Below are 25815 nucleotides of genomic sequence, written 5' to 3'. Positions count from 1 at the left end.
CCCCCCCCCCCAAAAAATTATAATAATCAAAATGAATAAAACATTGTTAGCACCAGAACTCCTGGTGGAGGGAGAGGGGGTTCAGCCAGGTGGAGGGAGGATGGAGCCAGGCGGAAAGGAGAGGGGGTCAGCCAGGTGGAGTGATGGAGTCAGGTGGACAGGAGAGGGGGTGTGCAGCCAGGTGGGGAGAGGATGGAGCCAGGTGGACAGGAGAGGGGGGTGTAGCCAGGTGGGGGGAGGATGGAGCCAGGAGGGGGGTGCAACCAGGTGGACAGGAGAGGGGGTGCAGCCAGGTGGAGGAATGGAGCCAGGTGGACAAGAGGGGGGTGCAGCCAGGTGGAGGGAGGCTATAGCCAGGTGGACAGGAGAAGTGGTGCAGCCAGGTGGACAGGTGGGGGATGGAGCCAGGTGGACAGGAGAGGGGGTGCAGCCAGGTGGACAGGAGAGGGGTTACAGCCAGGAGAGGGGTTCCACCCCCGTGCTCTGGTGGCTGACTGCAGAGAGGCTGGTTAAGCAGCTTTGCTTTGAGCTCCTCAAGACAAATGGCACAGCGGCCTCGGCCCAGCGTGTGTTCTATGGCCAGTCCATCCTGGCTGTCTCTGTGCACAATGCCGCCCGCCCTGCTTCTCCAATGGCTGCACATCACCAGGGAGGGAGGCGGGGTGGGCAGAGAGCTGACACCCACAGCTTCTGGACATTGGTATGGTCGCCCCTGGCTCTGGGGGAGGGGGATCTGTCTGCTCCTTCTCCCTGCTCAGCCAGATGGAGCCGCCTCCCGCTACACTCCGCACCAGCCACCACCCAACAGAGGGGAACCAATCCTCTTGAGGACCCAGCGGCTGTGGCTGCGCACCTAGGCGGCAGTAGTTTGTCTAGTGGGAGCGCCGGTACTGGTTTTGTGATCCAAAGGTGCCACCATTGATTTCAAAATGTTGCCAACCAAGGTTTCAATTTCACCTCATAATAATTTTCGTGTCTGGGAATCTTCTTTTATTTTCTTGCACATGCGCATTTCTTTTTTGATTACTTTTCGTGCAGTATTCGCCCATTGTTGATTAAAAAATCTTTAATTTTTACAAAAATTTCCAACATGCCTGATTACACAAATTCTATGGCCGCACGAAAATAGGCTGTTGCTGTAGCCCACTAATGGTGCAAAATTCGAATGAAAATTCTTAGATAGGATTTTCAAAAGAAAATTCTTTCGAAATTCGACTCATGTATGGCCTGCCTAAGCTGAAGTTTAGTCTGCTTATATCCAATTCCTCACCTTACCCTGATCAACATGCTACGTTTTCACAAAACCTTTCTGCTTTCATTATGTATCTTAATCACTTCAACTCCAAAAAATGTATCCCTGTTCCATTTTTTGCAATACGGCACTGTGTTACTTTAACTGACAATTGCACGGTCGTGCTACACTGTACCCAAATAAAATTGATGTCCTCTTTTCCCACAAATAGACCGACAATTTTGATTGGTTTGCGCAAAAGTTATAGTGTCTATGGTATATACAGTATTAATGGGATTTTTTTTCTTTTATTAGTAATGGCGGCGATCAGCGACTTATAGCGGGACTGTGATCGTGTGGCTGACAAATCGGACACCTGACACTTTTGACACTTTTTGAATTGGGATCCAGTGACACCAATACAGTGATCAGTGCTAAAAATATGCACTGTCACTATACTAATAACAATGGCTGGGAAGGGGTAAACATCTGGGACGATCAAAGGGTTAAATGTGTGCCTAGATGGTGTTTCAGTGTAGTGGGGGAGGTTATTTTACTAGTGGAAGGCATGGATCGGCATTCCAATACCTGGAAGTGCAGAATCATGTATATACAGTATATGTGATCCTGCGCATCGTGGCCATCCTGTAGCAGTAAATGTGCGGCCGGCAAGTGATTATTTTAGATCTAGATACACTGGGGTTGAGTTGCTAAAACTGGAGAGTGCAAAATCTGGTGCAGCTGTGCATGGTAGTCAATCAGCTCCTAAATTCAGCTTGTTCAATTAAAGCATTTGTAGAGGAAAAAAATCCACTGTGCACTACAAGTGCACTTGGAAGTGCAGTCGCTGTAGATGGGGGACATGCAATGAAAATGAAAAACAGCATTTTTGCTTGTACATGATTGGATGATAGAAATCAGCAGAGCTTCCCTTCATTTCAGATCTACCCCTCAGATCTACAACGACTGCACTTCCAAGTGCACTTGTAGTGCACAGTGGATTTGCCTTTAGTAAATCAATCCCATTGTTGTTGCTGGCTTAAAGGGGTTGTAAAGGTAAATGTTTTTTCACCTTAATGCATCCTATGGTAACTTGATACGGTAACTTGATACGCCGATCCCAAATCAACCAGCGGCTCCTTCGGGGGTGAGCGCTACATTAGCTTTAGTTATCCCATAATAGTAATAATAATTAACACATGTGTAGCGCCAGGTCACTTTCAGGACCGGTGCTATTATAAATTTAGGGGAGAATTCAGAGAAGTAGTTAGATATGAATTGATTTGACTGTTTACATTTAGGGTGTCTGCTCTAGCTTGGATGTGCTGTGGGCTGACCTTCCTGTTCGGGGACTCCCGTCACCCCCGACCAGCAAGTGGCAGCAGTGTGGTCAAGTGCTCTGAGTGCCACTACTTAGCGGCCAGTGGAGTTGATCTCTCCGCTGTGCATGCTGGGGAGGGGTATAAAGGGGGCAGATGCCCTTACCTCAAGGTTCTTCCTCGTGTGGCGCCCACCATTGGGGTAGCCATTCCACGACACCCCTGCATATGGCCCTCCTGGCCGAAGTGTGCGTGGGCAGCAGTGTTCCTGGTTCCGGGACCACGTTGGCCCGGAGTGATTGATCCACTGTGTGGACCCAGTAGCTGACTGGGTCCCCAATCTGGAAGGGGTCCCGAGCTGTCCGTCTGATTGGAGGAAGCCAACCGGTGAGGAGTTTGTCCGGGAGATACCTAGCACAAGGCTGGTGTTCCAGGAGGGGCCTGTCCATTCAGCAGGAACCACCTGAGTTCTGACAGGCTGGATGTTGGTCGCCTGTTAGCTACTGACTTTACAAAAGTACCTGAAGGAGATCCGGGTGCTGAATCTACTAAGAAAGGGTTCTGGACCATAATTGTCTCCAATCTTATGGGAGGGTCTGTGGCAGAGACCTAATCCTAAATTCGAGTGACATTCTGGCTGCCAGGCTTGTGAGAGAGGCCTGTCCAGGTGCGCTATACCCATTCCGGCTGGAGTGGCGAAGTAAAGTGTTGTTGGAAGCAGGACTGTTTCCCGTGTTCAGTTATACCTGGATCTACTGTCTTCTATTTGCCATCCCTTCACCTTTCTACTGTTTAACCGTTTTTACCCGGCAGGGTAATAAAAGCACAAAAAGACACCTGTTGTGTGGACATTGCCTTTACTACAGCTCTTATCAAGTACCCTAGACGGCGGAGATAAAGAGGCAACGTGCCGCCCAAAACAAAACCAGCAGCTCCTTCGGGGGTAGTGCTACACATATATAATAATAATTAACAAATTAACCATTTGAACGATCATTTCCTGATTAGTAGTATCATCAATGAAGTGTATCATAAATATTTGTATTTTTTTTGGGTGGTTAGCATTGTTATTAAGAATTTTATCATATGTCACTTATCGTTTATGATTATTCACTCATTTCTGAAGAAAGTTAGTAAGATTCATATTTTCTCCTGCACAGATGGAATAAGCGCACCATTATTTTATTCAAATTTAAAAATAGTAGTATTGTAGACAAAAAGTACAACACACTGAAACTATGGCCCAGATTCTCAAAAGAGATACGACGGCGCATCTCCAGATACGCCGTTGTATCGCTGCCTAGCGTCGTTGTATCTATGCGACTGATTCTTAGAATCAGTTACGCATAGATATTCATTAGATCCGACAGGCGTAAGTCTCTTACGCCGTCGGATCTTAACTGCAATTTTTTTTTTGCCCGCTAGGTGGCGCTTCCGTCGATTTCCCCGTCGAGTATGCAGATTAGCTAGATACGCGAATTCCCGAACGTACGCGTGGCCGACGCAGTAAAGTTACAACGTTTACGTTAGGCTTTTCCCGGCGTAAAGTGGCCGTCGTTCCCGCGTCGAAAATTAAAAAATTTACGTTGTTTGCGTAAGTCGTCCGTGAATGGGGCTGGACGTCATTTACGTCCACGTCAAAACCAATATGTCCTTGCGGCGCATTAGGAGCAATGCACACTGGGAGATTTCCACGGACGGCGCATGCGCCGTTCGTGAAAAACGTCAATCACGTCGGGTAACAGTTGATTAACATAAAACACGCCCCCCCTTCGACATTTGAATTAGGCGGGCTTACGCTGGCCGATTTACGCTACGCGGCCGCAACTTACGGAGCAAGTGCTTTGAGAATACAGCACTTGCCCTTGTAAGTTGCGGGCGGCGTAATGTAAATCATATACTTTACGCCGCCGCAAAGATACGCCAGTCTACCAGAATCTGGCCCTATGTTTTTGATACAAAGTGTGCTGTTGTGTTTTCTAAGTAAATTTACTTAATTTTTGTTATAAATAATGTCAATGTTAAACTGCAAAAACTAAGAAGAAACAAATGAAAATATTTGCTTATGAACAGAAAAATGTGTTATATATATATATTAAGAGAAAAGAGTAGTAGACCCCATTCAGTGTATCCCCACAGATGTGATTGGAAAGTCTGTACAAAGCAAGCTTGACTGTTTGCTGTTCGCATGTATCTGCAAATTGAGCACATAATTGCGGTTAGAAACAGATGATCAGCCCTCGACAGCCAACACATTTTAAAAAAAAAGGAAGCAGTTCCTAGGGGAAGGAACAAATTTCATACTGGGTGAAGTAGCATTAAATACATATTTGCATCTACTTTGTAGTTCTGTTGACAGTAGTCAAAGTGATTCAACAAAGCATATGTAGCGCTCACCTCCGCAGGAGCCGTTGATGAATAATTGGGTGGCATGTTACCTCTGTGACTCCGCCGTCTAGGGTAGTTGAAGAGAGCCATAGCAATGGAATGTCCACACAGCAGGTGTCTTTTTCTTACCAACTGACAGGTGACTGACGTCCAGCCTTTCAGTGTCTGGTTACCTCGATCCCCGGTGGATTGTCAAGGCCCTGTTGGAAGGCCAGCCTCTCTTGGCTCTCCTCAGGTGGACTCCCCACCGAACAGCTTCCTCACAAAGGAACAACGCTTGGGATCTTCTCAGGATTGGGGACCCAGTCGATCACTGGGGCCCCGCCACAGCTTAAACGTTCCGAACCATCATGGTCACGGAACCAGGAGCACTGCATGGCACGAACACCCCGGCCTGGTAGGCCATCTCGCCGGGGGCTGTGATGTGTGGACACCCTGAAGGTGGGTGCCACACCGGAAAAAGACCCCGCATCAAATGGCGTCTGTTCCAGAAGTTCCCTCTCCCAGCATGCCCCGCGAGAGAACCTCTCTCCTCATTGGCTGCTGGCAAACGGCCCCCAAACCTCGACTCCTCTGCTTCCACCTGTCGCCCCGGGGTGGTATGACACCCCAGCCACAACAGAATGGGCACACAGCACAGCCAAGCCGAAACAGAGACCCTTTCCAGAATTCAAATTGAAATCAGAGTCACTTACACTCTGATCACCCCTTAAATTTTGTCAGCACCGGTACTTAGAAGTAACCCGGCGCTACACATATAAAGTAGGCTTTGTTGGGTGACTATGACTACAGTAAACATGACTAAAAAGTAGACCCAGAAATGTATTTAATTCCACTTCAATCAGTATAAAGTTTGTTATAAAGTAAACCTGAGCAATTCAAACTCACCTCTCGAAGTGTAGGCAACCCTCGAGAGGTGGAGATCTACCTGAACAACATGGAAAACTATTTAAGTTCACCTGGCTGCGCCAGATGTTTTTCTTTTAAGGGAGATAACCTAGCAAAGCCTCATTAAAAAGGTTTGAATAGTTCAGGGGTCACTTTGGTGCATCACCAACAATGCTGCTTGCACAATTTTTGGTCCATCATGGTACAATGGACAGCTTATTCAAATGAATAGCTTGTCCAAACGCAACACACCTGGACGTACAACATAATGCACCCCAGTGAACCAGGCTTGTGTGAATGGGCCCCAAGTAAATCAGAATGCAGAGGTCATTAGTATGTAATGCAGAGTGTAAGGGTCAGGCCTCGGCAAAAACCAGCAAGAAAACTGCTTCTTGCCGAGATTACCGTTCGTGTGTACGAGGCTTTCAGGTTTCTCGTCAGGAAATCTGGCCAGAATCTCTACGAGAAAAAAAGAGAACCTGCGCTTTTTTTTATCGTCGAGATTCTTGTCGGCCTGTTTCCCGACGAGAAACCCGAGAGAGAGTGTGTATACTTACCTGTCGCCGTGGAAACCCGCGCATGCTCGAAATGACTTTTGACGCATGCGCGGTTATATTGAAAAGGTCATTGTGTACACTAGGGCGGCAAGAGATTCTTGCCAAGAATCTCGTCAGGGAAAACAAACAACGTTTTTTCCTGACGAGATTCTTGCCCGTGTGTACAGGGCCTCAGAAGTATTTATTGCCGAGTGCAGGGGTCAGGAATAGGTAATGCACAGTGCAGAACTCGGGAGTAAGTAGTGCAGAGGTTAATAGTATGTAACACACATTGCAGGTTTCAGGAAAAAGTAACACATAGCGAAGGGGTAGGTAGTATGTAATGCAGAATGTAGATTTAGGAGTAAGTAATGCAGAATGTAGATTCAGGAGTAAGTAATGCAGAGTTTAGCGGCCAGGAATAATTAATATACAGTGCAGGGGTCAGTAGTAAGTAATGCAGAGTGCAGAGATCAGCAGTATGTAATGAACAGTGCAGGGTTCAGGAGTAAGTAACAGAGTAAAGAAATCAGTAGTATGTAATGCAGAATGTAGATTCAGGAGTATGTAATGCAGAGTGCAGGGGTCAGGAATATTAATGTGCAGTTCAGGGGTCTGAAGTAAGTAATACAGAGTGAAGAGGTCAGTGGTATGTAATGCAGAATGTAGATTCAGGACTAAGTAATGTGGAGTGTAGGGGCCAGCAATAATACATGTGGTTGTAAACTCTGGAAAAAAAACAACAACCTGCAAGACAAAGGCATAATAAGCTAGTATGCATTGCATACTAGCTCATTATGAAATACTTACCTTAGAACGAAGCTGTTGCAGCATTTCCCGTACACCTCTGTGACATGTCTCCGGAATGTTATGTCTGGGTTTGCGTGCTCCGGCACTGAGATGCAATGACGTTACGGCACCTCAGCAGCTGTTTCTTCAGTGGCGTTTCTTCAGTGTGCATGTGCTGATGATGTCGGCACATGCGGATAAAGTCAATATAATACGTTTAGAAGAAATTCACGGTATTATTATAGGCAAAAGTGGTTAAAAAGGGTTTACAACCACTTTAATGTACGGTGCAGGGGTCAGGAGTAAGTAGTGCAGAGATCAGTAGTATGTAACGAACAGTGCAGGGTCCAGGGGTAAGTAACATAGAGTGAAGAGGTCAGTAGTATGTAATGCAGAATGTAGATTCAGGAGTATGTAATGCAGAGTGTAGGGGTCAGGAATAATTAACGCACAGTGCAGGGGTCAGGAGTAAGTAATGCAGTGCGCGGAGATCAGCAGTATGTAATGAACAGTGCAGGGTTCAGGAGTAAGTAACACAGAGTGAAGAGGTCAGTAGTATGTAACGCAGAATGTAGATTCGGGAGTAAGTAATGCACAGTGCAGGGGTCAGGAGTAAGTAACACAGAGTGAAGAGGTCAGTAGTATGTGTGATACATTTGCCTATATGTCTCAGTTTACTGCTCCCTGCTAGCCAGGTTATTGATGTGCTAATGTCCCCTCACTATTTCTAAAGGTTAATTGATCTATTGTGTTGTGTGAAGGAGAGCTGGGTTTAAGTGGCTTGTGTTAATTATTCTGATTGCTTCATTGTGGTAATTATCTCTCTATATGCGGGGTCGAGCGGTCTGGTTGATGTATTCAGTACAGCTAGTGCTCAGCGTCATTGATGTCATTGTCTAAAGAAAATGTGTTTCAGCATCGGCCCCGTCGTGTCTACCTAGTCATCTGTATGGAAGCCCCAGTGTGAGGGGGGCGGAGATTTGTCATTGTAACAGTTTTGGAAATGACATATAAGCGGTGTGTTATAACATTAAAGTCTGTGTTGTTCAAGCAGTAAGCTGGTCTCATGTGTGGCTTTCTGGGCGATTCCAGGGATATCCCTCCTCGTGGAATATTGGGGTGATTTTCGTTATGGGAAGAAGGGAACGTTGACGGGGATATCATACCGATACCGTCACAATTGGTTGGTAGCAGTGGGATTTTTCCCTTCTATTCCCCTTCACACCCGGATTCCAAGCAGACACTGGAAGAACTACTGGAAGTTCGTGGAAGGATTGCTAGCAACAAAACCAAGCGGGTCATCATAGCAGAATCAATGGAGCTAGACCAGGAGGACGGGATTGCAGCAACGCCAGCAGTACAAGAGATGGAGACACCAGTGATTCAGGAGGAGGAATCGCCAGCCAACAAGCTAATGAGAGAGAAGCTAGCGTGGTTCGGCCCGAACCCAACGCCAGATGTGGTACTGAAAGTGATGGACCTGTTAGCGAAGGAGGCTAAAGAAATAAGAGACGCGGAGCTACAGAAGGATAAACAAATAAGGGACGCAGAACTACAGTTAAAACTGGCAGCAGTCCAACAAGCAGCCGCACCTTCTCCGAACAGTGAGTACAGCACAGCAGACGCAAGGAAGATTCCGTTTAGCGCTTTTAAAGCTTTTGATGAAAAGGACTGTGAGATTGATAACTTCCTGGCGGATTTTGAGCGACAATGTAACCTGCACCGAATAGCTAGAGGAGACTGGGTTGCAATATTGTCAGGCAAACTGTCAGGCAAAGCTTCTGATGCTTTCCGGACCGTGCCAGATCAGGATATTCATAGCTACGCCCGGGTTAAAGAAGTGCTCCTGGCTCGTTATGCAGTAACCCCAGAGTCCCACCGACAGAAGTTCAGGGACTCACGCAAAACCACGAAAGACTCTTATGCGGAATGGGCATGCCAATTGTCCCGGTCGGCCTCTAACTGGGCTAACAGCAGCCAGGCCACCACCGCAGAGGACATTTTGCAACTAATGCTCCTGGAGCAATTTTACAATCACATCCAGACGGATGTCAAAGATTGGGTGAGAGATCGCAGGCCCATGACTCTACCAGAGGCCGCGAAGTTGGCGGATGAATATGCAGATACTCGCAAGACGAACCAGGTCACACCACAGGAACAACCTCCACCACAAACGGTGCCCTCACACCCACCAACCGCTAGATACCAACCTCCTAACAGACCGGTGACATCTAGCCCTCGCTATCATCGCCAGGAGGGCAACGAACAACGCTGCTTCCGGTGCAAACAGCTGGGTCACTTCAAGCAGAATTGCCCCATGAATGACAACACCAGGTCAAATTGGTCTCAACCTGGGTACCGCCCACCAGCAGCAGCCCATTGTGTAGACTCGGCTTGGGATCCAAAGGAGCTGGGTCAGGAAGAACCATTGGGCACCCCTTACGAAGCCCTCATGGTACAATCTGTTATTACGGACAACAGGGAACACCATTGTCAGCTGGTCATGGGCGACAGCCCTGAGCCGGAGGGGCCCTGGAGGGAGCTGGGCAGAAAGAGGCACCGCCGGCCACCCTTCAAGAAGAAGAGGTCCTGGAAGCCGTATAACAAGCTGACCTGGGAGGAGAAGAAGCGACTGGAGGAGAGGGAGTCGCAGCGGGCGTCCCAGATGCGTGCCGAGATGTTCGCCAAGGGCCCACCGGTGGCCCCTTACACCACCACCCAGTTCCTGATGATGAAGGACCACGTGGAGAGCCTGCAGGACATGAGCAAGCAGGAGCTGATCCGTGAGTACATAGAGCTGGAGGAGTGCATAAGCCGCATGGAGGAGGAGAACAACCACCTGAGGTCACAGCAGCATGAACTGGAGATGGAGCTGGAGAAGCTCCAAGAGGAGAACCGGCGGCTGCGGAGGGAGCAGGGGGTGGCTGACCTTATGGGGCTCTGATTCCCCTCCCCCCCCCCCGGACTCTGAGCACCAGTGCTACAGCATTTCAACAAATATAACTTTTTCTTTTTATGAATCTCCTGGGATTGTCACTTCAGAGCCATAACCTGCCCCCTCCCATAGCGGGACACCTAGACGGCGGCGCACAGACCCATTCGCTGTCTTCACACTGACTTCTGGTGACTTTGCAGATCGCACAAAGACTTGGGGACTGACCGGCGTGTGATCTGACGACCCGGTGACATACCTGAGTCTGAAGCAGTTGCCAAGGGAGGTCAGTCATGCCAAACGGAGTTAACCTCTGACTAATAGCTCTGAACCCGTCAACCCTACTGGACCAGGGAAGGTCCAACCGGGTTTGCCGGAGCAGGGAGCAAAAGGGGGGCCATTGTGATACATTTGCCTATATGTCTCAGTTTACTGCTCCCTGCTAGCCAGGTTATTGATGTGCTAATGTCCCCTCACTATTTCTAAAGGTTAATTGATCTATTGTGTTGTGTGAAGGAGAGCTGGGTTTAAGTGGCTTGTGTTAATTATTCTGATTGCTTCATTGTGGTAATTATCTCTCTATATGCGGGGTCGAGCGGTCTGGTTGATGTATTCAGTACAGCTAGTGCTCAGCGTCATTGATGTCATTGTCTAAAGAAAATGTGTTTCAGCATCGGCCCCGTCGTGTCTACCTAGTCATCTGTATGGAAGCCCCAGTGTGAGGGGGGCGGAGATTTGTCATTGTAACAGTTTTGGAAATGACATATAAGCGGTGTGTTATAACATTAAAGTCTGTGTTGTTCAAGCAGTAAGCTGGTCTCATGTGTGGCTTTCTGGGCGATTCCAGGGATATCCCTCCTCGTGGAATATTGGGGTGATTTTCGTTATGGGAAGAAGGGAACGTTGACGGGGATATCATACCGATACCGTCACAGTATGTAATGCAGAATGTAGATTCGGGAGTAAGTAATGCACAGTGCAGGGGTCAGGAGTAAGTAATGCAGAGCGTAGGGGTCAGGAATAATTAACGCACACTGCAGGGGTCAGGAGTAAGTAATGCAGAGCGTAGGGGTCAGGAATAATTAACGCACACTGCAGGGGTCAGGAGTAAGTAATGCAGAGCGTAGGGGTCAGGAATAATTAACAGGAGTAAGTAATGCAGTGTGCAGAGGTCAGAAGTATATAAAGCACACAACTACAGCAACTATAATGCCTCGTACACACGATCTGGCTTTTGACCGGCCAAATCACATCAGAATTCCGACGGAATTCCATCTGAGAAAAATAAAACATGTTCTATGTCTAAACTCCGATGGAATTCATCGTAATTTTCGATGAAAAAACTCTGATGGGGCTACACACGATCGTCTGACTTTTTCCATCGGAAATTCTGATGCATTACTGTAACATGCTGGTGTATTGTGGTGCTGGGAGCTCCCGGTGCCACCCATAGACATGAATGAATGTAGGACTTAAAGTGGTACCTAAAGTGGCACTTGCATACAGACATAAGTTCTTGAACACAGACTATATGCGGTGGGAGACTTTCGTTTGTAAGTATGCACTATTTGATACAAATGGTGACACATACTTGCATACAGCTGCCTACCCATTCATGTCTATGGGTGGCTGTATGCAGCACCAGGGTCTCCCGTGCTTCAAAATGCACCAACATGTTTACATTGTATGCAGGAATATGTCTGTGTGTATGAGCCCTAAACTGTTCAATTCAAATTTGATTTTAGAGTCTTTGATTTGATTTTTGAGGATTGTCATGGTGCCTGAAGGAACAGAGTTCAGGGATGATTTGTTTTAAAGTTCTTTTACTGCTTAAAAAAATGTAAAATAGTTTAATGTTCATGGCCTGCGCACAGTTGCACTTTAACATGAATATCCAAAAAACACACTGAAATGTTGATTGGTGAAGGAAAGATGATAATTACTTTTCAATGATGAATCACTTAGACCCCTTTCACACTGAGGAGTTTTTCAAGCAGTTTAGCGCTAAAAATAGCGCCTAAACACTGCCAGAAAAACTCCTGCCCTGCAGTCTCAGTGTGAAACCCATCCACCGCTCCTTCCCATTGAAAACAATGGGACACCGTGGCTATTAACCCTTTTTCGTCCGCTAGCGGGGGTTAAAACCACACCCAGGCCCGGATTTCCCACAAGGCCACCAAGGCCAGGCCTCGGGGTGGCAGGGCACAGTGGGGCGGCAGCGGCATGAAGTCCCCCGACGGCCGGAACATACAGTTAAAGAGGAGTTCCACCTAAAAATGGAACTTCCTCTTAACCCACTCCTCGCCCCCTTACATGCCACATTTGGCATGTAATTTTTTTGGGGGGGAGTGGGGGCTTCAGGAGAAGGGGACTTCCTGTCCCACTTCCTCCTTCCGCCAAGGGGCTGGAAAAGCGATTAGCTTAATCGCCTTTTCACAGCCCCTCCCTGTAGGCGAGCGCCTGTCCAATCGGACGGTGCCGCGCCGCTCACGCATGCCCAGTGCCGCTCGCCCATGCGCAGTGGGTGCCCGGCCGTGAAGCGCGTCGCTGGAACGCTGGAGCAGGTAAGTGTCAGTTTATTAAAAGCCAGCAGCTACACTTTTTGTAGCTGCTGACTTTTAATAAACTTAAAAAATGGGTGGAAAACTCCTTTAAGGGTGGTAAGTTGCTTTCTAGCAGGGCTAAATGTAGTGTGGGGAAATCCGCTCGCTCGTTAAGTGATTGTGGCGATGTCGCCGAAATCACTTGTAAAATGTGTGCTGCCATCCGTCCTCCCCTCCCCCCCCCCGCCCATACCTCTCTCTGCTGGCTCTGTCTTCGGGACTCTGTTCTCCCCCTAGCCGCTGAGTCCGTCTCCTGTCCCTCCCCCGATGTACACAGTGAGAGGGTTGAGCTGTGCTCTTCCAATCTCAGCTTTGGCAGGAGTTCTAGCACAGTGCTAGGACTCCTGTTTTGGAGGTGACAGGGTCAATAAAGCTGAACCTGTCACCTCCAATTGCAATCACACAGGGAATTGTTTTCTCCTGTGTGATAGCAATAAAGTTAGGTGAAAAAAAAATAAGAAATAATAATTCAATTAATAAAATAAAAAAGTAATTAAAAAGTAAAGCATGAGAAAAATAATATATATATATATATATATATATATATATATATATATATATATATATATAAAAAGAAAAGTATACAAAAAAAAAGTAAACGACAAGCTACAAATGAATAATAAAAAAAGTAATAAAAAATAAAAGAAACCAAAAAAAATTTGAACTAACCATGCCGCCCTTGCCATCCGGTTACCATTCTCCGATGATTTGGGGGGGGTACATTGCGGAACCTGGCCTTGGGGCGGCAGAGAGAGCAAATCCGGCCCTGACCACACCGCTAGCGGCCGAATACCGCAGTATAGTGCTGCTAAAAATAGCGGCGCTATACCGCCACCGCACCTCCCGCCCCAGTGTGAAAGGGGCCTAATTGCCAAGGTTTCGTTACAGGGGATGTACAACCTTTTTAGTGTGTTTTTGAGGTACCCTTGTAAATAAATGTATTGTAAACATATATGGTTGTGAAGGCAGCCATATTTATTCACAACATACGCAGACTCAGCTACTCGCTCCTCAGTGTTGCACAAGGCTTCTTTAACTTTTCTCTATATATTGGCATATCAAAGACAAATTAAATTGATCACTTCTTTATTTATTTTAGGAAGAACGCATGTTTAACAAACGATAAAAATGTCTGGAAACGATCAATCGAATGAAGTTGCTGGGGATGAATTATCGGAAGTGAGAGATCAGGAAGAACATTTAAATGAGCACATTATACCATCCCGGGTGAAATGTGAAGACATCCCGGACACGACATCTGAAGGTCTTTCTATTTCTCCCAACAAGGATGATGAAAAGCTAAAGTCCAAACTGCTCTGTGGATATCTTTACAAATTGGGAATGAAAGGACCTCTCAAAGCCTGGAAGTATCGTTTTTTCTCCTATGATGCCAAGAAGTGTCGCTTGCTGTACTTCAGGATGGCTTCAGATGTCGGTCCGCTGGGAAGTATAGATCTTTGCGCAGCTACATTTCATTTAAGTGTGGAAACAGAGGAGGGAGTGTTTGAGATTAAAACACCGGCAAAATCTTTTGTCCTAAAGGTATGAATAATGTGACTATACAGACAGTCCCAGAGTTATGAACATCCGAGTTACGAACAACTCCTACTTACAGACGGCCTCGATGCTGGCTGCTTGTGCTCCACGCTGGTCCTGGATACCTCCGAGCAGCTATCTTGCCACATCCCACACTGCAGTACCACATGTACTGCATGGCCAGAAGAGCCCCAGATAACATAACTGCATGCCCCGGAACATCCCACATCCATGCACAGGCGGAAGTTACACTTACAAATGCACTGTTCAGACTTACACACAAATTCCACTTAAGAACAAACCCAGAGTCCTTATTGTGTTCGTAACTCGGGGACTGCCTGTAAATCATTCAGAGTCTCAATTCAGTTCACTTAGGTGTTAGTCACGTAGATGCGTTTCACACATCTGATTTGTGCTTAATCATTAGTCGTAATGATTAAGCACAGATCAAGATGTGTGAAATGCATCTACGTGCCTAACACCTGGTGTCCCTGGTATATTTTGACTCTCTGCATTAAAAGGCACTTTTGGAAACTTTGGATGTGCAGCCATTTATTATTTTTCTCAAGTTTTTACGGAGGCTGGCCGGGGCTAGCACTCTTACTTGGTTCCAATTAAGGTATTGCGCACACCTAGAGCAGCAGATTTCTCTTCTTTTCACTTATATGCGGTGCAGGAAACGCATCAAATGCTGAGTGTTTCCGCACCGCACTGAACACAAAACCGGTCGCAAAATATAGTGCAATTGCAGGAATCGGATTGCATTGGTGTGCAGGGGTTAGGTGTATATAATGTACAGCTTAGTGCAGAGGTCAGGAGTACATAATGCACAGAGTGCAGGCGTTAAGTGTATATACTGTACAGCTCAGTGTAAAGTGCAGGGGTCGGGAGTTCATAATAAACAGAGTGCAGGGGTTAAGTATATATAATGTACAGCTCAGTGTAGAGTGCATGAGTCGGCAGTGCGTAATGCACAGAGTGCAGGGGTTAAGTGTATATAATATATTTATACCCCTTTTTTTTTGTGACACGTTTATATTATGCTCAATAAACGACGTTTTGATTTAAAAAAAAAAAAAAAAAGTGTATATAATATGCAGCTCAGTGTAGACTGCAGGAGTCGGGAGTACGTAATGCACAGAGTGCAGGGGTTAAAGCGGTAGTAAACCTGCTGTTTTTTTTATTTTATTTTTAAACCTGAAAAGCAAAAGCCATAATGAGCTAATATGCACCGCATACTAGCTCATTATGAAATACTTACCTTGGAACGAGGTGAGAGGTCCATGTCATCTTTCCTCGGCGTGTCTTTCGGGTATCGCCTCTCCAGCGCTGTGATTGGCTGGAGCGGCGATGTCATCACTCCCGCACACAGAGATTTCTCCCCGGCAAGGTCCGGCGGCTGCCGGGCCTTTAGCCGAGGATCTCCGCTGCGCATGCGCCGCTGCAGTCAGTGGCGCATTGCGGGGGGAATATCTCCTAAACCTTACAGGTTTAGGAGATATTCTTTATACCTACAGGTAAGCCTTATTATAGGCTTACCTGTAGGTTAAAGTGGTAGTACAGAGTATACTACCACTTTAAGTATATATAAAGTACAGCTCAGTGTAGAGTGCAGGAGTAGGGAGTGCGTAATGCACAGAGTGCAGGGGTTAAGTGTATATAATGTACAGCTCGGTGTAGAGTGCAGAAGTCGGGAATACGTAATGCACGAAGTGCAGGGGTTTAGTGTATATAATGTACAGCTCAGTGTAGAGTGCAGGGTCAGGCGTATGTAATGCACAGAGTACAGGGGTTAAGTGTATATAACGTACAGCTCAGTGTAGCGTGCAGGGTCGGGAGTATGTAGTGCACAGAGTACACGGGTTAAGTGTATATTATATACAGCTCAGTGTAGAGTGCAGAGGTCGGGAATACGTAATGCACAGAGTGCAGGGGTTTAGTGTATATAATGTACAGCTCAGTGTAGAGTGCAGGGTCAGGCGTATGTAATGCACAGAGTACAGGGGTTAAGTGTATATAACGTACAGCTCAGTGTAGCGTGCAGGGTCGGGAGTATGTAGTGCACAGAGTACACGGGTTAAGTGTGTATAATATACAGCTCAGTGTAGAGTGCAGAGGTCGGGAATACGTAATGCACAGAGTGCATGGGTTTAGTGTATATAATGTACAGCTCAGTGTAGAGTGCAGGGGTCAGGAGTACGTAATGCACAGAGTGCAGGGGTTAAAGTGTTACTAAACCCAAGACCCTGCATTAGGGTGAATAGAGTATTCAGTACAATCAAGAAGGAGAAAGAGTAGAAATTATTTAAAAAAAAGAAAACCAAAGAAACAAAAGAGGAAGAGAGTTTACAGTCAGAGATGTTGGTGGCAGGTGGTTTGATAGAATGTTTATAAACCCCTTCCCACCTCCCGACCCTGTAAGGCAGTGGTTCTCAACCTGGGGGTCAGGACCCCCTCAGGGGTCGAATGACTATTTGCCAGGGGTCACCGAATTCTGGGCTGTTCCTGAAGCCTGCATTGCTCTCCCAGTCTTTTTGCGGCCGCCAATTCATCCCATTCAGTTCACAGCATGGGTGGGGGTCCGAGATTAGAGGTCAGCTGACTGGTGAGGAATGTGAAGTGGGAGGGGCTGGAGGAGACCCTATCTCCTAATTTCGGCATAGGTGTCACTGCTACGAGACACCACAAAGTCGGAGACACTGTGAGAGGGGGAGGAACAAAAAAAGGGAGGATAATAATAAGAAAGATGGCTAGAGAGTGGGATGGGGGGAAAAAAACAAGAAATTAGCATAAAGAGAGATAAAAGGGAAAGAAAGGAGAACAAAGAGAAAGAGTGGCACATCCTAAAATGTACCCCTAAGGGATTTTAATACCGTACGAGTGGAAGGGTCTCAGGGAGCGCTAAATGTCCATGGGTTAAGGATGCAAATTACTTGTCTTGCCTTCGGTTCTGACAACCCACGCTGTTAGGGGTCCCCACAACTTGGGAAATTTTATCAAGGGGTCACGACACTAGAAAGGTTGAGAACCACTGCTGTAAGGGTTCTAAAAGCCAGGATGAGGGCATTCGTGTCATGTGACCGCTGTGATTGGCTGTCACAGCGGTCACATGAATGTAAGATCCCAATCGCTAGTATGCATCGGAAGCTTTCCAGTACCTGTCAGCTACTGTGCTGGAAGCGCACAGGGTGCATTCTCAGTGCAGTACGTTGTTTTAACAGAGCTGCATATATGCGACTGTTCGCCGTTAAGGCCCACGCACAGAGCGGTAGCATATTTGTCGAGGAACTCGATGTGTTTGGCACGTCGAGTTCCTCTGTCGTGTGTACGAGGCCTGACACATTGTGTGGTCAGTTTTTGAAAGTAAAGCAGAGGGGCTGGCAGGAACAACAGGTATTTCACACAAAGTTATCAATACAAAGAGAACAGGATACTTTTTCATACAAGCACATGATACATATCAGGAATATGAAATGGGGGTAACATTGTTGGCAACACCAAGATTGACAAAAGTCGATTTTGCAATTGACTTTTGTTGAAGGAGCTGAGTGGACTTTTCCGCTGGCACTGTTTGGTGTTCTGAAACTCAGCAGTGCCTACCGTGGGAATACAATAGCCCGCATGAGAAGATTCATCCATCTGTCCTGTTAACCTTTGGCTGCACACAAAAAATGATCTGCATGGTCAGTTTTAGTTGCAAGGAAATTGGTTTGAATTGTTGCCATTTGTGGAAAATGATGGCTGTCTGTAGGCTGTCAGGCTGTTTAAACTCAAAGCGGAGTTCCAGGCTATTTTTAATTGTAATAAAAGTAGGCATCTACAAAAAGTGTTGCTGAGGACTTTTAATAAACAGCCACTCACCTGTCCCACGGTCCAGCAAACTGTGGGCACCGGCCGTGACAGCTTGTGGCTTCAGAGTGGATAGAGGTGGGGGTTGGGGACATAGTGCTGGGTGCAGGGGTTAGAACCCAGGAGGAGGGGTGGAAGTGAGATGTTGCACATTGGGCACAGCACACCCCTAAGTTCTGCCCTCTGTACGTAGCGCACCCCTGAATTTCTGCACTCTGTAAGTAGCACACCCCTGAATTTCTGTACGTAGCACACCCCTGAATTCCTGCACTCTGTACGTAGCACACCCCTGAATTTCTGTACGTAGCACACCCCTGAATTTCTGTACGTAGCACACCCCTGAATTTCTGTACATAGCACGCCCCTGAATTTCTGTACGTAGCACACCTCTGAATTTCTGTACGTAGCACACCCCTGAATTTCTGTACATAGCACGCCCCTGAATTTCTGTACTTATCACACCCCTGAATTTCTGTACGTAGCACACCCCTGAATTCCTACCCTCTGTACGTAACACACTGCTGAACCCTGCACTCTGTACGTAGCATAATCCTGACGTAATCCTGAACTCTGCACTGTGTATGTAGTGCGACCCAGATAATGAGGGCAACCACTCTGCTGATGTGGCCCTTGATGAAATTGAGTTTGACACCCCTGGCCTAGAGGGAGGGGCCGTCTAGGGGGAGAGGAGGAGTTGCCTAGGCGGCCTAGGAGTACTTAAAGCAGAAGTTCCACTTTTGGGTGGAACTCCGTTTTTAAGATAATTTGAATAATAATAAATAAAAAGTGGCTTGTGTGGCAATTAAAAATACTGTATATTTCTTTCTGCAATTCTGACCAATCACATTTACATACTGTACCTTTATTTGATAGTGGGATACGTTTCTGAACCTGATATATGTTTATTCCTTGGGAAAAGGGAAAGAGAGTTGGGGATTTCGTCTAAAACATTTCAGTTACATATATTCAGTGGTTGGTCAGATCAGTGGGGGGTCAGTGCCAGCCCAAGACATTGTGCTGCCTGGTACCAAGAATGAAATGCTGCCCCCCCCCCCAAAAAAAAATTATGCCCACCAAAATGCCCCCACATCCATTGTTTTATATCATGATACCTAAAGTGGACCTATCATGGCTCTATACATGTATATAGGAGTATAAAAAGGACCTGTTATGGCTCTTTTCATGAAATTAACCCCACAGTGGAGCGGAGAGCGGAACGGGATGAGCGGTCGGGCGGCAATTAGCCCCACAGTGGAATGGAGAGTGGAGCTGGCGGAATGGGATGGCGTGCAGGCAGGAAATTTGCTGCCCCCCTGAAAGTGCTGCCTGGTACAATGGTACCATTGGGTCCCATGGTAGGGCCGGCCCTGGTGGGGGTTCTTGAAACAAACTGACATCTACAAGGGACACATGTCAACTCTTATCAGTCAACAGTGGTACTTATTTTTAGAACATATAGAGAAGAAATAGAACCTCTGTCAGATTTTTAATGAGGTTCCTGGTGGGGAGAGTCACCCACTCTGTCCTAGTAACCACTGTAAGGGTTTGTTTTTATCACATTCCGAGAGTGCTTGGTTTATACCATTGGAAGCATTTTCAAATTCATAGAAGCAAACCCAAATTCATACATACACATACGAGGGCCAATTTAGACAAGAGCCAATTAAGTTACCACCAGCATGTCTTTGGAGTGGAAACTGGAGTACCCGGAGGAAACCCACGCAGGCACACGGGGAACTTGCAAACTCCAGAGGATTTAATCCCACTACCCTAATGACCACTGACATCATCATTGGTAGGTACTATTACTCCAACTGACACCAATTATGGGGATTATTTAGCTCCCACTTTCTCATCAGTTTACCCCCCCAGTCTCTATTTTGTCTAAAACATAGCAAAAGGAGAGAAGGTGCAAGCCTACAACCCATATGCTATAAAACCACACCCATTTGACTGACCATACCCACTTTTCGCAATGCCCACAAGTGTTCTGTGGGTGGCACAATGCATTTTTTTTGGTTGGCTCAGATTGTTGTCCCCCATCCTGTGACATACATTTCTTGTAAAGTCTCCTTATCAACAATTCTAATTTTCCAAAGCTGTCTGTGGTCACATTGGTGCTAGTGCTCAAGTGACCAGTGACTTATTTATGTAAGAAAATTATGCATATGTGAGACCTAAAGCAGTCAATAGATGAAACAATTTTCTTTCCTTCCACCACTGGCGGAAGGAAAGAAAATCGCTACATTCCTCCATCAACACAGTCAGTGTTGTTGGGGGAATGCCTCCCATTGTGATACTGTGTTTTGTCGGTGTGGGGAGTGCAGGGAGCGTTCCTGGCCAGCAGAACACAATTACTGCTAGCAGCTATAGCTGACTTTCTGCCTGCCGCCATGTGACAGTGCCAGATCAATCACCAGCATACTACAGGCACTAACAAGGTAATAGCACTTCTATATCTTCAGTTGTCAAAGTACCTGTGTCTGCTTGATTGTAGACTATAGCAGCAGTAGGTCAGCAACTTGTGTAACCACCACAAAGCCCCTAAATGATTTTGCTTTATATATGTAATTCCTGGAGTGGGTGATATTATTTTGGATAATATTGGATTTTCTGCTTACCAAAGCCAATACTTATGGAAAATAGAGTTATTACGATTATACATAGTAACATATCTTACATTTTACAACATATTCCTATTATTGAGACTTATCTAACGCTTTTCATTTTCTATTTTTGTCTGTCTTTACACGTCTTTCCTTATAACCTACTTTCTAAGAATCTTGATCTAAGTTTTTTTTGCTGCTTTCTCAAAATCTTTATTTCTATTACAATTTCTAGAAGCTCTCATATACACTGGGATTTCCCATATAAGACTTTTAGGCAGGGAGCTGGTTGCATAACGGTTTTGTATTTCCTGCTGTAGTTTTGACAATTAATATGTAGTAAGACTTTCATCATTATATTTAGTTATGAGCTATGGGCCAGATTCACAAATGAGATACAACGGCGTATCTCCTGATACGCCGTCGTATCTCTGTTTCTATCTATGCGGCTGATTCATAGAACCAGTTACGCATAGATAGCCATAAGATCCGACAGGTGTAATTGTTTTACACTGTCGGATCTTAAGATGCAATACCGCGGCCGCCGCTGGGGGGAGTTTGCGTCGTAAACCAGCGTCGGGTTTGCAAATTAGGAGTTACGGCGATCCCCGACGTTTTTTCGCATTCGCTAGGTAGCCGCTAGTCTAGTTTCCCGTCACAAAGTTAGTCGTTTTTTTTAGGTGCCTTAACTTTACACAGCAATCGTATTGCTGTATAAAGTATGGCCGTCGTTCCCGTGTCGAAATTTAAAAAATAACGTCGTTTGCGTAAGCCGTCTGGGAATACGGAATTAGGCTACGCGCGTCGCCGTTCAAAAAAATGACGTCACTTCGCGCAAAGCACGGCGGGAGTTCGGAAACGGAGCATGGGCGGTAGGTCCGGGGCGGGAGCGCGCCTAATTTAAATGGCACACGCCCATTTGAATTGGCCCGCCTTGCGCTGGAGGCCGCCGGCGTAGGTTTTCATTGCAAGTGCTTGGTGAATCAGGCACTTGCGATGAAAAATTGCGGCGGTGTAACGTATCTACGATACGTTACGCCGCCGCTCTTCTATGTGAATCTGGCCCTTTGACTATATTATTATTATTATTTTTTTATGACTATCAAAAAATATTTTGCTTGTCAAATGATAATGCTCATTTTAGATTGTCACCATTTTTTTTTTTTTAATTAATGAACCCATCTAGAATTATAAAATATCATCTATATATCTTTGCCATGTTAATACATGGTATAGGTATACAGATAGCTCATTGTCACGAAAAAAAAAAATGTCACCTCCTTCCCCAGGTACAGGTTAGTATACAACAGCGCACTAGTAGTGCCCATTGTTGCCTCATTTACCAGGAGGTAGTGCTTTTAATAGTAGTAATCATACAAATGCATGTAATTTTTCTTTTTTATGAAACTATACATTTGTGTTTTTTTTTTAGGTTTGTCAGTAACAGTTCTTTTTATTAAACTGTGCTTCTTAATTTATTTAGGCAGCTAACAACCATGCAAAGATGTACTGGTTGCAGCAACTACAAATGAAGAGAAGAGGATTTTGTAAAAATGAACTAAAAATCAATCTTCAAAATGTTTTCTCACCCGAAATATTTGAGGTTAAGCCAGCCTCTAATAATACGGGTATGTATAAAATGTGGCTAGTGTTTTCAGTATGGCTAGGTCATGGTTTGTTCTTTTCACAATTGTTTATTTTCCACGTGTCTGCCATTATAAAATATCTGATGTGTCTTCTGCGTGAAAGAACACACACATAAATTCTATAAGGCCTTGTACACACGACCGAACATGTCTGCTGAAACTGGTCCGCAGACCAGTTTCAGCAGACATGTTCGGTCGTGTGTACGGCCGACCGGACAGGTTTCCAGCGGACATTTGTCCAGCCGACCGTTTTCCGGCGGACAAATGTTTCTTAGCATGATAAGAAACATGTCCGCTGGAAGCCTGTCCGTCGGACATGTTGGGTCGTCTGTACAGACTCACCGTACATGTCCGATCGGCCGCCATCCCTCGCATGCGTCGAAGTGATTCGACGCATGCGTGGAAGCTTTGACCTTTCAGCGTCGTGTACACATCACCGCGCTGTCTGTCCGCGCGGATTTCGGTTTGATGGTGTGTACAACCATCAGACCGAAATCTCCCAGCGGACATGTCCGATGAAAACGGTCCGGCGGACCGTTTTCATCGGACTGTCCGCTGGTGTGTACGAGGCCTAAGAGTTGTGGTCCTATAAGGGTATATGGACAAAATTGAAATCCCCTTTTCTTTCTGATAGACCAATTTAGGTATTTATCTTAGGCCCCATACACACGATAGAATCCATCCGCTGAAAAAATCCCAGCGAATGGGTTTCAGCGGATAGATCCTATGGTGTGTACACTCCAGCGGATCTGTTTCCGCGGATATATCTCCCCTGGGATGGATTCCAGCAGATCGAATATTCGCTGACATGCTAAACAAATCCATCTGCTGGAATCCATCCCAACGGATGGATCCGCTGGTCTGTATAGACTCACCGGATCCATCCGTCCGAAGGGATCCCCCGCATGTGTCGTAATGATTCGACGCATGCGTGGAATTCCTTATATGACAGCGTCGTGCACGTCGCCGCGTCATAATCGCGGCGACGGCGCGACACGTCATCGCCAGAGGATTTCGGCGCGGATTTCAATGCGATGGTGAGTACACTCCATCGCAGAGAAATCTGCTGAAATCCTCGAGAGGATTTATCCGCGGAAACGTTCCGCTGGAACGTATTCGCGGATAAATCCTCTCGTGTGTATGGGGCCTTAGTTACAACAAAAAGGAATTCTGCGCTCATAAAGGTTTACCACTCTAATTCCACATAATGTTTGTGAGGAATAACATTCAGTAGATCTTAGTTTGTTCGGAAGAACCAGTTCTTTATGTAGAAAAGATAAACAAATGTATACAGCACAACGCAAAAAAATGTTCCCAGTGCCTGCATGAAAACACACACAATCTTTCAGGGCTTCAAGGGTTAAAATTTTGCAATTTTGTTTCCAGCTGCATTCATAGAAAACAACCGTGCTGATTGTAATTGGAGTACATTACCCAGGACGTCACTATGGCGTTTGATGTCACTTCCTAGTTACTATCTGGCATCTGGGCTCCTGTACACTTTTCCTGTATGTGTCCAAACGTGCTCCAGCCTCAGTGTTTGCAGCTGCTAGGAGCGCAGCACAGAGATGACAGCCATGGAGAGACAATCTTCCTGTTGGAACGTGCTGACAAGCAGGCAGAGAAAAGTTCAGCCGAATGTTAGGCGCCCTCCAGTGGACAAAGTGCAAATTGCATTGAGGAAAAAAAATTGTAAATGGCGATTATAAATGAAAATCTTTTCTTGATATTACTGACTTAGGTCTTCCAAAATAAAAGAGGGGTTTTGAAACAGTCCCAGACTACGCGTTTCGCCCTATCCAGGGCTTTGTCACAGTGACTGTGACAAAGCCCTGGATAGGGCGAAACGCGAAACGCCCAGCCCAAACCCCTCTTTTATTTTGGAAGACCTAAGTCAGTAATATCAAGAAAAGATTTTCATTTATAATCGCCATTTACAATTTTTTTTCCTCAATGCAATTTGCACTTTGTCCACTGGAGGGCGCCTAACATTCGGCTGAACTTTTCTCTGCCTGCTTGTCAGCACGTTCCAACAGGAAGATTGTCTCTCCATGGCTGTCATCTCTGTGCTGCGCTCCTAGCAGCTGCAAACACTGAGGCTGGAGCACGTTTGGACACATACAGGAAAAGTGTACAGGAGCCCAGATGCCAGATAGTAACTAGGAAGTGACATCAAACGCCATAGTGACGTCCTGGGTAATGTACTCCAATTACAATCAGCACGGTTGTTTTCTATGAATGCAGCTGGAAACAAAATTGCAAAATTTTAACCCTTGAAGCCCTGAAAGATTGTGTGTGTTTTCATGCAGGCACTGGGAACATTTTTTTGCGTTGTGCTGTATACATTTGTTTATCTTTTCTACATAAAGAACTGGTTCTTCCGAACAAACTAAGATCTACTGAATGTTATTCCTCACAAACATTATGTGGAATTAGAGTGGTAAACCTTTATGAGCGCAGAATTCCTTTTTGTTGTAACTGTATTTTGGTGGTGCTTCTAGGTACCTGGATTTCTGCAGCACGGATCGTTTACAGCCCATACGAGGGTCTTAAATATTATATTGGACTATAGTGTTAACCCATAGAGCGCCAGTGAATCTTTTTTGTATCAATGTATGGGGCCTTAGAGGAGTTTTCAGGTAACTATCATAAAGTAGATCTCGGTAACTCCTACAAGTCTGCATGAATAGTTTCCTGATGTGTCACTCACAATATACAGTAAATTGCCAGAATAATTTTTCAGAAAAGCTGAACATTTTATCTTTTAAAAGCAGCCCTTAAGTGTCAAACTGCTGAGCTGAGATAGTGCCATCAGTTTGATGCATGCAGTCGGATTTTCTCAGTGTCTTATACCCAGTGATCATGTTGGATCATTGTAGCTGTCAGTATTGACACCCCTGGCAGGTGACGTGGGCTCCCCCAAGGAACAGAGGCTAAAGGACAACTTTGGTATTACACAGAACCACTGAAGACATGATGGGCCAGTGACCCTAGTGCCCCCATGCTGCTTTGCTGCAACCTGACATAAGGTAGTTGCCCTCAGGATTGCCCCACCAAGGGAGCACTGGAATAGAGTGGTCAGGGACCAAGGCAGTCAACAAGCATGAGAGTAGTTGGAATTCTAGCAGAGGTTGAGGCTAGCGGCAGGCTAGAGAATAGTCAGTACCCAGACAAAGGTTGAAGCAGGCAGCAGGCAAGATGATCACTGATGTCCAGGCAGAGTTTGAGGAAGGCGGCAGCCAAAAGAAAAACTGTAAAGGACACAGTGGGGGCAGGAGACATGGGAGGCATGAGCAGAGTTAGGCAATCTGGGTTAGCTATGAGCAAGGCATTACAACAGCAATCTCAAACATTGTGTAGTTGTCAAGGACTGTGTGCCTGTCCAGTGTCAGTGGTGCACACCAATGCATATTAACGCATGTTTGACACTACACGTTAATGTACATAAAAGGTCAAATTCTGTTCCTCCTTAGGCTAAAAACAACTTTATTG

At 46.0% G+C, this 25815-nt stretch overlaps 1 protein-coding gene across 1 annotated transcript in view; it reads left to right on the top strand.

The window, feature by feature from the left end:
* Positions 1-25815, top strand: part of TBC1D2 (TBC1 domain family member 2) — a 79858-nt gene that overhangs the window by 4212 nt on the left and 49831 nt on the right. The window contains exons 2-3 of the mRNA XM_040325441.1: positions 13786-14228; positions 22161-22305. Coding sequence (XP_040181375.1) covers positions 13815-14228; positions 22161-22305 — 559 coding nt within the window. The 5' untranslated portion in view covers positions 13786-13814. The remainder of the gene's footprint in view (positions 1-13785; positions 14229-22160; positions 22306-25815) is intronic.

The sequence above is a fragment of the Rana temporaria genome, chromosome 1 (assembly GCF_905171775.1).
Source record: "Rana temporaria chromosome 1, aRanTem1.1, whole genome shotgun sequence".
In the NCBI taxonomy this organism is placed as follows: Eukaryota; Metazoa; Chordata; class Amphibia; order Anura; family Ranidae; genus Rana; species Rana temporaria.
Note: the sequence above shows the minus strand (reverse complement) of the source record. Positions and strands in the feature narration are given on the sequence as shown.